The 13,937-nt window shown below is 39.7% G+C and overlaps 1 protein-coding gene across 1 annotated transcript; it reads left to right on the top strand.

Moving 5' to 3' along the window:
• The first annotated feature begins 653 nt into the window (after nucleotides 1-653).
• LOC132835412 (transmembrane protein 200C-like) lies at nucleotides 654-13,172 on the top strand. The gene is given in 3 exon segments (XM_060854826.1): nucleotides 654-708; nucleotides 12,491-13,008; nucleotides 13,010-13,172. Coding segments are annotated over 2 exon segments (657 nt in total). The 5' UTR covers nucleotides 654-708; nucleotides 12,491-12,514.
• The last annotated feature ends 765 nt before the right edge of the window (nucleotides 13,173-13,937 follow it).

Raw genomic sequence — 13,937 nt, 5'->3', positions numbered from 1 at the left:
AGCAGAACATCCATATTCAAGAACCGTCCACATTATGTTTACAATATTTTTTTGCTGTGTATTCTTCTCGCTTTTTGGTATATTGAGATTGTATTGGTATTTTAGTATCAGAAAAATACTTCTATTTATTATGTCAGTAATTAATTGAAAATTGACTAGCTGAAATCCTAATTTCGAATTTCTCACTTGCAGTTTCTTTAAGAGAAATTCAAATTTATTAGTCTTCCTAAGTATTCCAAAAGGAATGGCTGTGTAATTCTAACCTGAAACTAGCTTTCAGAAATACACTGCCTTGTCGTTGAGTAAACCTAGCATCCTGTGCAAAAATTAAAGTCAGTTGAGGTCCTCTGGTGGTATAATTATGATATTAAACCTGCAGTGCTCACTAATAACATTTGCTTCTTCACCAACACAGGCTAATAATGCTTTCAAAAACATCCAGCAGGAAGGGTGTACTTCTATCCATTGTAACATCCTGGGTTATAAGTAAATGCATGGTAGAATGGAACTTAAACATTATTAAAAGGAGACTAGAATTTGAAATGTATCATCTTGCACTCATCAGACCCAGAATGTTAAACAACAGACTTGAAAGAAAAGGAGATGCAAGTTCATACAGCATGAGAAGAGGGTGTGGATTGGTTGGGCCTTCATTGGTATCGAAAAGCAGCAAGAAGAGTTAGCAGCGAATGTCATTACTCAGACCAGGTAGGTAGAATCTGATTGATCAGGGCATTGCCATGGGGATACAGCAGAGTTAGACTGTCCTCATTACCTTTTTAAGCAAAAGGCTTCAACGTATGTACAAATGTATGTACAAGTTCCTTCTTCCCACATAGAAAAGGAGTCCCGAGTATTTAGGTGTGTAGCTTCTAGCTTATGCAAATGCTACAGGCCTGACTAATGATTTTCAATTGGTTTCTTGTGTGACAGTTAGCATTGTACTGTGCCTAGAAGAGAGATGTGTTTTCTCCTGTTTGTCTCACAGAGGGGTGTTACCAAAATGTCACCTTCAACCAGGTACTTGGTAAACAGCTTTGAGTTCTCCCTGGATGTGTTTTTTAAAGAAAAAGAGTCATGAGTGGGCAGCATCAGGTCTCACATAGACCCAGGAAGGCTTTCAGTTTTGCTTTCAGTTATTTAAAGGTCTGCCAGCTGCTGAAGCTAAAAACGGGAGTTCTCTGCTGTTAGTGAGGCTTCCTGTTAAAGATCAAAAGGTGCAGATTGTTTCTTTCTTCTGGACTGGAGAGATCCTGCATGTGCGATCCAGAATTGTTTTGCTGAGTTTTATTTTTGCCAAAGGGAGTGTTTGTGGGATTGTTGGAACAATTGACCACTGGTGGTTCAGTCATATATTATCTTGTTTAAGTATTTCAATGGAGTTAAAGTATGCCAGTTTTTCTTTTCACTTGTATTTTAATGTGTTGTAAAAGTAAAGTGTGGTTTCCTTAAAGCTAGCAGTGGCCCAATCAAATTACATCTGGAACACCACCTTACACTTGCCTTCAACTAAATAAAGAAGTTTAGTTCTAGCATATCATCTTCCTATATTTTGCGGCTTCTGGTCTGGTCCATAACAGCACAGTCTGGATTATTTAATAAATGACTTCCAACAACAGCTCATGCTGGATATATTTTTCTGAGGCTCACAAGCACAGACTGGTTGAGCATGAGTGGTATTCTGTACAAAATAAATTAGCCTAATGTCTGTGTGAGTGGTTGCAATCAGTTCAAAATGAGTTTTTCCACATAGATATACTGCTTCATTTTTGCTAAGACCTACTTATTTGAGAACAACAGCATTTGCATGTACTCTTTCAATATTACAGCTACAGAAGCCTTTATCCGAAACCCTCGGAACCAGCTGGTTTTCGGAATTTGTAATTTTTCGGACAGTTTAACAGTGAAATTAAAAAGAAAATTACCAAACAGTACACACGCCTGTGAGTATTACGAGCCCTAAGACAGAATTGAGGCCTACCAGTTCTGGGTCATGCCCCTACGTCACATCTGAGTGATATGGGTAAAGTGGGTGTGGAGTTTGGTTAACTGCATGCCAAACAACCTTGCTAATGAGGAAAAAGCTTCACGAATGTAGGCAAAAGAAAGCATGGCCAATTCACCTAACCTGCACATGTTTGGACTATGGGAGGAAACTGGAGCAATCCCCCACAGACAAGGGGAGAATGTGCAAACTCCACACAGACAGTTGCCTGAGGCAGGAATTGAACCTAGGTCTCTGGTGTTGTGAGGCAGTAGTGCTAACCACTGTGCCACCATGCTACCCATGTTGGCTCCTATCAGATTGATGATTACTGGCCTCTACTCTGATCATAATATACAAGTCTCTATATACAATTCCTACCTGAAATGATAGTTCCAGCTTTGACCTGATCAATCTACATGAACACCTATCTGATCAATCTGTACCTAACTCATATTTGATCTAACTGCACCAATGCCTATACCTGATTAATCTGCATCAGTCACTACATGATTAATCTGCAGCAATTCATATCTAATTCAATCACTGCCAACTTTTGATTACTTTGCAAAGGTATTTTGCATCAGTCTTCATGGTGTAAGATACCAATACCATACCAGAACTTCAGCAGAGTCAGGGCAGAGGTGATTGTAGTGACCACCACGAAGGAGAAGGTGCTGGGAAACTTGAAAGGTCTGAAAGTGCATAAATCACCCAGACAAGATGGCTACACCTCAGGGTTCTGAGGGAGATAGCTGAGGAGATTGTGTAGATGTTTCAGGAAGCACTGGAGTCAGGGAGGCTCAGAGGATTGGAAGATGGTTATTGTGACACTCCTGTCTAAGAAGGGAGTGTGGCAAAAGATTGGGAACCACAGGCCAGTTAGCCTGACCTCAGTCATCGCTAAGATTTTAGAGTCTATTATTAAGATGAGATTGCAAAGTATTTGGAAGTCCATGGTAAAACTGGACTCAGTCAGCATGGCTTCATCAAGGGGAGGTCATGCCTAGAACATTTGTTAGAACCCTTTGAGGAAATAATGAGCACGTTAGTCAAAGGAGAGTTAGTGGACATGATATGTTTGAATTTCCAGAAAGTTTCTGATAAGGTGCTGCACAGGGGGCTGCTAAATAAGATCAGAGCTCATCGTGTTAGGGGCAAAGTAGGGATAGGGATTGGATGACTGACAGAAGGCAAGGAGTTTGTATGCCAGCTGCTAACCCAATGGTGGTCCGCGGAGGTCAGTGTTGGGACCACAAGTATTCACGTTATACTTTAATGATCTGGATGAAGGAACTGAGGGCATTGTTGCTAAATTTGCCGATGATACAAAGATAGATGGAGGGACAGGTGGAAGTGGGGAGTGGGGAGGTTGCAAAAACATTTGGACTGACTTGGACAGAGAGTGGGCAAAGAAGTAAAAAATGGAACACAACGTAGGAAAGTGTAAGGTTTTACAGTTTGGTAGGAAAATAGAGACATAGTCTATTTTCTACATGGGGAAAGGTTTTGGAAATCTGAAGAACAAAGGATCTTACATCCTAGTTCAGGATTCTCTTAAAGTTAACATGCAACTTCAATTGTCATTTAGGAAGGCAAGTGCAATGCTAGCTTTCATTTCAAGAATGCTAAATACAAGAGCAGACATGTAATGCTGAGGATGTATTAAGCTCTAGTCAGACCACAATTGGGATATCATGATCAGTTTTGGACCCCATATCTAAGAAAGGATTAGATTAGATTACTTATGGTGTGGAAACAGGCCCTTCGGCCCAACAAGTCCACAACGACCCGCCGAAGCGCAACCCACCCATACCCCTACCCCTAACCCTAACTCTACGGACAATTTAGCATGGCCAATTCACCTGACCTGCACATCTTTGGACTGTGGGAGGAAACCGGAGCACCCGGAGGAAACCCACGCAGACACGGGGAGAACGTGCAAACTCCACACAGTCAGTTGCCTGAGTCGGGAATTGAACCCAGGTCTCAGGCGCTGTGAGGCAGCAGTGCTAACCACTGTGCCGGCCTTAGTGGAGGTTCAGAGGTTTACAAGAATTATTTCAGGGAATAAAGTGCTTATCATAAGAGGAGCAGTTGAGAACTTGGAGTCTGTACTCGGTAGAGTTTAGAAGGATGAGGGCTGATCTAGTTGAAACCAAGAGGCCTGGATAGTGTGGATGCGGAGAAGTTGTTTCCACCACTAGGAGAAACAAGGACCTGAGGACATTGCCTCAGAGTGAAGAGAAGACCCTTTAGAACAGAGATGAGGAGGAATTTCTTCAGCCAGCGGATGATGACTCTGTGGAACTCTTGCCGCAGAATGCTTTGGAGGCCAAGTCATTGAATCTCTTTAAGACAGAGATTGAAAGGTTCTTAATTAGTAAGGGGATCAAGGGTTACATCAAGGATAAGGCAGGAGAATGGGTTTGAGAGTTTTATCAGCCATGATTGAAGGCAGAACATACTCAATAGGTTGAATGATCTAATTTTGCTCCTATATCTTATCATCTTTACTTTATCATTCAGCGTCAATCTCTACCTAATCAATCTGTATCTGTAGGATAATTACTTTGGACTCAATGCTTTCAGACATGGCATAAACTGTTAGCTGTGCAGCATAATGCTGGCCCAGGACCATCTGTCAACAAGCTACTTTCGAAATATCTTTTAATGGTATTCTGCTCTTTGTGTCAATATTGTGAGCAGCATAGTGGCACAGTGGTTAGCACTGTTGCCTCATAGCGCCAGAGACCCCGGTTCAATTCCCACTGTGTGGAGTTGCACATTCTCCCCATGTCTGTGTGGGTTCCCTCCGGGTGCTCCGGTTTCCTCCCAAAGTCCAAAAATGTGCAGGTTAGGTGAATTGGCCATGCTAAATTGCCCGTAGTGTTAGGTGAAGGGGTAAATGTAGGGGAATGGGTCTGGGTGGGTTGCGCTTCGGCGGGTCGGTGTGGACTTGTTGGGCCGAAGGGTCTGTTTCCACACTGTAAGTAATCTAATCTAATCATAATGGGTGTCAACATGGCTTTACCAATGAAGGTGACTTAAAACAGTTCTTGAAATGAGATAAGGACATATACAAATTGGAAACTGAATCTCAACCACCATGAGATAATTCATATATTCTTTTCTTTCTTTCTTCATGGGATGTCATTGTCATAGGTCAGGTATATAAATAACAAATTCTAGGTCAATATGAACTAGGAGCTGGAGTTTGCAATTCAGTCCTTTGAGCCTACTCTGCCATTTAATATGCAAGTCTCACATTTACTCCCTTCCTAACTGTTCCTGAGAATATGGTACTGAGTTACTTCCTTGAACTGCTAAATGCCATGAGGCAATGAACATCTGGTAATGACCATCTACAACAAAAGAGAATCTAACCATTTCCCATGACACTCAGCTACATTATCTTTGTTAAATCCCCTACCATCAACATCTTGGATTTCACTATTGTCTAAAAAAACTAACGCGATCAGCCACATAAACGTTGTGGTTACAAGAGAAGTTCAGAAATTGGTATTTAGTTGATAGTAGCTCACCTCCTCACCATGACCCACCCCACTTTTCCAAACTTTTGCAACATATGCAAAAGCACAAGTTAGGTGTAAAATTAATTCTCTCCAGTTGCCTGGATGAGTGCAGCTCCTAATCACTTAAGAGGCTTGACACCATCAAGGAGAAAACTTGATCAGTATCCCTCCCTGCTATAAGATGTATTGCATCCACTTGCCAAGGTTTCTTTGAGAGAACTTTACAAACTGCTAATTATTTGGCATGCACTGTGGAAATATATCAATTTTGCTTACAATAATCAGCAGCAGACAACAATAAAGTAAGAATGGTTTGTTATTTTTGAATAAATTGTAAATTAATTTGAGACATTTTAGGTTCTTTGCTAATTATGGCTTTGAATCCAGCTTATAAGCATCTTGGAAACTGTATGGCGAAAATATAACTCTAGCTATATTGTTTAAAGTCAAGCACTTCTGAAGAAATTGAAAATATGGTTAAACTTGCTAGTATCTGCATGCTTGCATTGTTCATAACACATATATTTTTAAAAATGCATGTCTGAACATGTTAAAGCTATGGGAAGGATAGACTTAATAATGGTTTTAAATCCCACTTGTAACATAATTTAATTAACATGTAGAATAGCATGTGGTTTATTTATCTCAGCTTGCTAAAATAATTGATCAAATCAGTGGTGGGATTAATTTAAGTGTGAGTGTCTCCTGTTTGAAAATATATCCAACTCAGCCACCAAATAATTCACTTAACTGCCTAGCTAGAAACTGTTTACAGTGACGCATTTGTATGTTTACATCATACAGCAGTTCTTATTGAAGCTGGTAGAAATAGTGTTCATTATTTCCAAATTAAAATTTCAAAGAAAACACTACATCAAATGGTAGAAAATGAAATGAGAATGTGAAGAGACTGCTATGGCAAAGAGTAAAGAAGGGAATTACTTGCATCTTGTGTCATTGACCGGTATCATAGCAACAGCAGCATCAGGATAATATTAGCTGCGCAAGCTGGTACCAGATTCAGTAAGGCTACTGATTCAACAAATATAGACTGGATAAGTCTAAAATAGCAAGCTGTGCCCAACTCCTGCTAACAGCAGGCTAAAACCTCATGCCTAATGAAAGCTTTCTCTCTGGATTATTTGTTATTTTATCCCCCACCAAACACTAGAAACCAGTTGTACTGTATTTGATCAACCTCTGACTCAGCTCCACTTGGTCTGTGCAGAGGACTTCAACACCCACTAGCAATGCTGAAAAGGTTGTACAGACATATTTTTCTCAATTTCTCTAATCTGGTCATTGGATTTGAGCTCCAAGATGAGCTAAACCTTTCTAGGTAGGTGAAAATGATTTTTTTTTAGTCTATAGTTGCTCCCATTTTGGTCAATTATTGATTGGCAACATTCTATTCAAAAGTTCAATCATCAGTTTTCTGCTTTTTCTAGTTAAATGTTTTGGATGTACCCAGAGGTTAAACTTTACAGTACATTGCATAGAATGAGATGTAGAGACATTTATGATGCGCAAAATGCTCTATTTGTGTGCAATGTCAAATATTAAAATATGACAGATATTTACTTTTGGAATACTAAAATTTACACTTTTCAAATAACATATCTGTGTTCAACAAGCTTGTTCATAGGAATATTATTATATTTTATTGCAGGACTTGCAGGAGATTGTTGGCTATAGGAAGAATTGTCTCTCTACTGTGCAATAATGTCATAAACCCATTATGTACAAACAGGCTTTTAATTACTTTATTTGTTGTGCACATAGGAAATCAACAAAGTCTCTGTGGTAGTATTAAACAATGCACTGCTACTATATCTTAAAGATTTATCCATCATGTAATTGATAGCAATAAAAGTATATTTATGTTTTGGCAGCCTGGAATCAGTAGTAACATTTGAATTTAAAAATTATAGCATTATAGATTCTGGGAGGAATGGCATTGATTTAATGTCACAATAATTGTATGGCTGCATATCAATTTGTGGTAATAATCTGGTGATAAACAACCAATATTTCAAAATTAAACAAGGATGTTTGTTTCTCTAGAGTGAGAATCTTTTAATTAAAGAGATTGATGCAGAGAGAAAGTGAGTGAAAGTAAGACACTTTTTGCGAAATGCCAGTTATTATATAGTAAGTAATACTAGTGCATTTCAATTTAAAATGTATGGAAATCTGTTCAAGCGCAAATGTTTCAAAATCTCACTGGAAAAACATATATGGTTATGTTTTGATTTTCATTGTTTCCAAGCTTCTTATTCCACCTTTCTCAGTTTCTGAATTCTTCTGCAGTCTTGTTATACAAATACTGTTTTCACTAATTCACTTATATTTCACCAATAATAATTGTTTTAGCTGCTAAAGTGATCCTAAATCTTCAAGTAACTATCTCTTTCCCTTCATTGTTTAGAGCTAGACAATTACAATTTCACAGCAAATTTTAAAATTAGATTACATTAAATCATTTAACAAAAGTTCAACAATAGAATTAACTAGCACAATTAGAGTCATACAATCATAGAGATGTACAGCATGGAAACAGACTCTTCGGTCCAACCTGTCCATGCCAACCAGATATCCCAACTCAATCCAGTCCCACCTACCAGCACCTGGCCCATATCCCTCCAAACCCTTCTTATTCATATATCCATCCAAATGCCTCTTAAATGTTGCAATTGTACCAGCCTCCATCACATCTTGTGGCAGCTTATTTCATACACGTACCACCCTCTGCGTGAAAAGGTTGCTCCTTAGGTCTCTTTCATATCTTTCCCCTCTCACCATAATCCTATGCCCTCTAGTTCTGGACTCCCCGATCCCAGGGAAAAGACTTTATCCATTTATCCTATCCATGCCACTCATAATTTTGTAAACCTCTATAAGGTCACCCCTCAGCCTCCGACGCTCCAGGGAAAACATCCCAGTCTGTTCAGCATCTCCCTATAGCTCCAATCCTCCAACCCTGGCAACATCCTTGTGAAACTTTTCTGAACCCTTTCAAATTTCACAACATCTTTCTGATAGGAAGGAGACCAGAATTGCACACAATATTCCAACAGTGGCCTAACCAATGTCCTGTACAGCCACAACATGATCTCCCAACTCCTGTACTCAATACTCTAACCAATAAAGAAAAGCATACCAAACACCTTCTTCACTATCCTATCTACCTGTGACTCCATTTTCAAGGAGCTATCAACCTGCACTCCAAGGTCTCTTTGTTCAGCAACATTCCCTAGGACCTTACCATTAAGTGTATAAGTCCTGCTAAGATTTGCTTTCCCAAAATGCAGCACCTCGCATTTATCTGAATTAAACTCCATCTGCCACTTCTCAACTCATTGGCCCATCTGGTCCAGATCCTGTTATAATCTGAGGTAACCTCTTCACTGTCCACTACACCTCCAATTTTGGTGTCGTCAGCAGACTTACTAACTATACCTCTTATGCTCGCATTTAAGTCGATACCCTCCCAATACCTAATAAAAATGAAAATAATAAAAGGTTACAATTCAAAACAAATGTGTTCTTTTGAGCACCACCATTATATGTATAGATCCTCACAACTTGTATTTTTTTAAACCACCCTTGATGCTTGGAACTATTTTCCTGAGAAGTCGATTTCAGATTTAAATAATCACAGATTGTAAATGTTTTGGAAAACAGATTTAAATAACTGGCCCACATTCAAAACTAACTGTTCAAGCTAAGCTTAGTATAATTCTGAAGGTAGCTGGTTTTTGGACTGGATTGTATGTGCTGAAACTATGCATTCATTTTTGTCAGCTACGACTGTTACTTGTGCCTAATTAGTGACAAGCCACAGCAGACCGTGTTAGGTAAAACCAATTCTCACTCACTGAGGTTCCAGGTCACGCATTAGGGTCAGGTATAAAATCTTCCATCTGAAGAAAGCAGGAAGTGGAGCTCTCAGGCTTCAAATGTTGAATTAAACATTTTTGGCCTTTTCTAGGACTTATGTTAAAACTTTATTTGTTCATTAAAACATTATAAATACTTTATGATATGTTACATTTGTGCAAAACATTGAAGACAGAATCCAACTGCAAGGTAAGAGCAGTGGGGGAATTGAGGACCTGTGACAGTCAGTCAGTGTCACTGAGAGGAGATGGTGAGGTAAAGGCCCATGCAGGGAAGCAGACAGATTGTTGAAAAATCTGAGTGGGGCTCGGGAGATAAACAAGATTTCAACTTTTCTAGGAGTAAGGAGTAAGTGTGAAATAAAGACAAGGGTCCATAGTTAATTTAATTCAGGTACAGATCATTCTGCTATAATGTGCATTTTGTCAATGCAAATTCACTATAACATGATTGACGAATTGGGGACGCTGTTTCTAAAGCACAAACTGTTAAAGCATGTATCAGTTACAATGCGATTCCAGCCCTATTACTTTAAATGGTGCTGCTATTAAGCGATTTTCTTATAACATGGGGTTGCTTGAGAATGGAACTACTGCATTATAGCAGAACTGACTGAATGCCCAGGGAGCTCAGGCACATCCTGCACTATGTGGGAAATCAGAGATACGCCTGGCAGTCTAGAAGACCATGTGTGCAGGTGGTGCTTCTGCCTAGAACAGCTCAAATGCCAGTTTTGGAGTTTGAGCAGCAGTTGGGGATCCTTCACTACATTCATGAAGCTGAGAGTTTAGTAATTGACATATTTCAGGATGTGGACACTCTGCAACTTTAGAACTGCAGACAGAGAGAGAATGGAGGATCACCAGACAAAACAAGGGGATCAGGCACCGAGTGAGGGAATTTCTGATTAGATCTTGCTTAAGAGTTTTCAGGCTTGCAAAATCAAGGAATAGTTGCAGGGCATTCTGAAGGGGGAAAGAGTGATTCTTGGGTCAGACGAAGTCAAAGGGGACCTAGAGGTTTGGATGGGGGCATGCAGAGTGAAGGTGCTGTGGGGTCAGATTCTGATCAAAGGCGATTTGAACCATGCCATTGGTATGTACATATTGAACATGGATATCTCAAAGTTACAGAAATGATATTTTAAAAAGACCAACACTGGAAAAGGCAAACCATCGTGCAAGTTGCAATGGTGTTTTGGAAGCCATAAACCATCTCTTCAACAGCTAATGTGGGTGTTTGGATCACTACAGGTACTCCCCTTTTTGTTGACATCTATTTGTCACTCAGTTAGCACAGCACTTTCCCCAAGTTGCTGCACATGCTGAGATGTGGTTGAATGAATGATGGAAAGATTTCCTTCATTATTTTGGTATAGCAAGTCTCATTATTTGCAGGAGTGTGCTTAATCTACAAATCAACAGGGCCTGCTACTGAAGACTCTTCTTTTGCTCCTTCTGTTGCCAGTGTGTGCCATATCCACAGAGAGCCCTGCACCTAGCTGCTGGTGTGCCAATGTGGCTGCCTTCCTTAGGAGGTGAAGATAGGTGCAGGAGCAGCAGCAGCCAGCATAGACGACGAAGAGCACTCTGTTCAAGATGTTGCTGCTGCAGGAACCCTCGGGATGCATGGGTTCCATAGGAGGCTCAGAGCTTTTCATTTCTGACTCCATTTACTGGTGAAGAGTGAGGTACAGTGCCAACACAGGCTCTGTATATCCCATGACACTGACAGATTTTCCTGGTGGCTATAATGATGGCAGTCACTCTGAATTTCTATGATATCTATTAATGATTGAAGACAACCTGTTCAATTTTGCCAAAACTGGCTTGCCCTATCTCCAGATTCATTTCCTGGTTGTTCATTCAAACTGAACCTGATTGAATCTTAGTGTGCTGCTTGACTTAGCTGAGTTGCAAATATCATATTCTGTCACAATTCTAAATGAACCTCTGCCATTTTGCACATGATACAAAGCTGGGTGGGCGGGTGTGTTGTGAGGAGGATGCAGAGACGCTCCATTGTGATTTGGACAAATTGAATGAGTGGGCAAATGCATGGCAAATGTAAGATTATCCACTTTGGTCGCATATTACCAAGCATACTATTATCTGAATGGTGATAGGTTGGGAAAGTAAATGAAAAGCCAATAATATCCATCTTTTGACAACTAGCAAACTACTCAAAATGGAATATTAAAGCTACTGTTGCCAAGACATGTGATCTCCAAGAGTTGTAGAATAATTCTTGGACAGAAAGGAACCATTCAGCCTACCTACGCTAGCTCACAGCAAGAACAACCATCCTAATCCTGCTCTAATACCATTTCTCTTTCACTCTGCAAATTCTTTATTTTTGGATTCTTGTCCAATTGTCTTTTAAAGGTCTCAATTGCATTTGCCTTCATCACTTCCTACATAAAAAGATTTTGCTCATGTCACTATTGCTTCTTTGCTTGTCGGTTCATGAATTCGATAGGATCAGTTTCTGCTGGTCTACTCTGTTTACATTCCTTCTGAATACCTTTTGAATACCTCTGTCAGGTCTCCCGAATTTCTCATTTCATCAGAGAACAGCACCAGCTACTTCAATTTCTCCATCCAGAGAACCATTCCTATGATTTTTTTTCTTTTGTTTCTGTATCCTTTCTAATGCCATCACATCCTTCCTGAAGTATGTTGTCCAGAACTAACACCCCCAACACCAGCACCTCCAAATCATAATTAGGAATAACTTTCTGCTGTTCCTCAAATCGTTGTCATGGCATTTTTTTAAAATCAAATTTGAGATGCAAGTCAGCTTAACATCGATGTTGAAAGACACCATTTGCTTTGTACTGGACTGGTATGTGAGCTTTATTTTGTGCTCAAGTCTTGAGTTGAGCTTGAAACCTTCTGACTTAGAAGTAAGGATCCTACCCACTGATCTATAGCTGACCAAATATTATCACAAAATGAAAGATTTTTTAATATCAAAGTAGTGATGAAGATTAGGAGAGAAGATCCTCTCAATGTTGCGCTCCAAAGCCTTTGCATTATTATTTTACTAATTAACATTGTTTTCCTTTCAGATTGAGCCATTAAGTGGATCAGTTATGATGGCAACAGGAGGTCTTCTGCATATAACAGCCAGGACCAATGATTCTTTCCAATCTCGTGAGCAGGCAAATAAACACACAAGGAAAATGCACAAAAAAAGGAAGAATAATGTGGTAATGGTGAAAGCCAAACTGAAGTTATGCTCCATTTCAGGTTTAGTTACTGTCTTTGGTATCCTGGTGATGTTGGGGGGAGTTGCAATGGTACTGATAGGCTACTGGCCCATAGCCTCCAAGATTCCCGAAACAATTGCAGTGTCTTGCAACATCACCAGTAACTGCACAACAGCTGACACTTCATCTTTGGAAATTTCTGAATTTGTAGCCAGCTATCTACGTTCTGATAAACTGAAAATCTTAGGACCACTGGTTTTGGGAATTGGCATATTTTTGTTTATCTGTGCTAATGCGGCTCTTCATGAAAACAGAGACAAGAAAACTAAGGTGATTAATGTGCAAGATATTTACTCCACTGTAGTAGATGTGCATAACAAAGAAAAAAGAATATGTCCCTTTTCAAGGATTTGTGAATTATGTGCAATGCAAAAGCATTGATAGTCTCAAGTTCTCAGCTCCTTATGATGCAGCAAATTTGGCAAAAAGTTCCTGTCAGACACCAACTGCAGATGGCATTAAAAAAAGCTTGATTCAATGAAAAGCCCAAGAGAAAAATAACAATTATCTGGCAAAGCAGCAGGAACTTGACAGAAAACATTAGAAACTGGCCAAAGTCCATGATAAAGAGGCAGAATCAGTGCCAGTACGAGAAAGAAAATGCCTGGACTAAATGGCACCACATCCAATACTACTACATCCATTGATGGATACACTCACACTCCCTATAATTGAAATAGTTCGATTCAGACTGAGGAAGACCACTGATCAGCAAAAGGTGATAAAGAAGTAGAAGTGTCAAAAAATCATGAATAAATTCAACAGAAAATGTGGTATAGTATCTTTCATCCCAGAGGAACTGTTGGACATATTTCAGGTGTCCAAATTTGAGCTGATCACCCTGGAAGCTACAATATGCTACCTAGGCCGTGATTTCAAATGAACCCTGGTCAGATAATATCCAACCAGTAACCACAAAGTCTCATAAAGATTGTTTCTGTATGCAGACATTTCAGGAGTACAAACAGAAAATGTTGGAAATCCGCTGCAGTTCTAAATTTTGTTTTCTTACTGTTCACTGAAATTGGTCAAGCTCCAAAGACTAGCAGATAATTTCTTATACTTGAAGTTGTTCAGTCATCTTCATTATGGTGGAAGAATGAGAAGAGGCGATGCAAAAGAAAAAGTACAAGTTTAAAGGGAGTGCAAGAGCAGAGAGTGCAAGACCTGGGAGTATATGTGCACAATCACTGGAAGTGGCAGGGCGGACTGAGAGCAGTTTGGAGCATACAGTTGGCTCAGCTAT

This window comes from Hemiscyllium ocellatum, chromosome 3 (genome assembly GCF_020745735.1).
Source record: "Hemiscyllium ocellatum isolate sHemOce1 chromosome 3, sHemOce1.pat.X.cur, whole genome shotgun sequence".
Classification (NCBI taxonomy): Eukaryota; Metazoa; Chordata; class Chondrichthyes; order Orectolobiformes; family Hemiscylliidae; genus Hemiscyllium; species Hemiscyllium ocellatum.
This window is presented reverse-complemented; position numbering and strand designations above follow the sequence as displayed.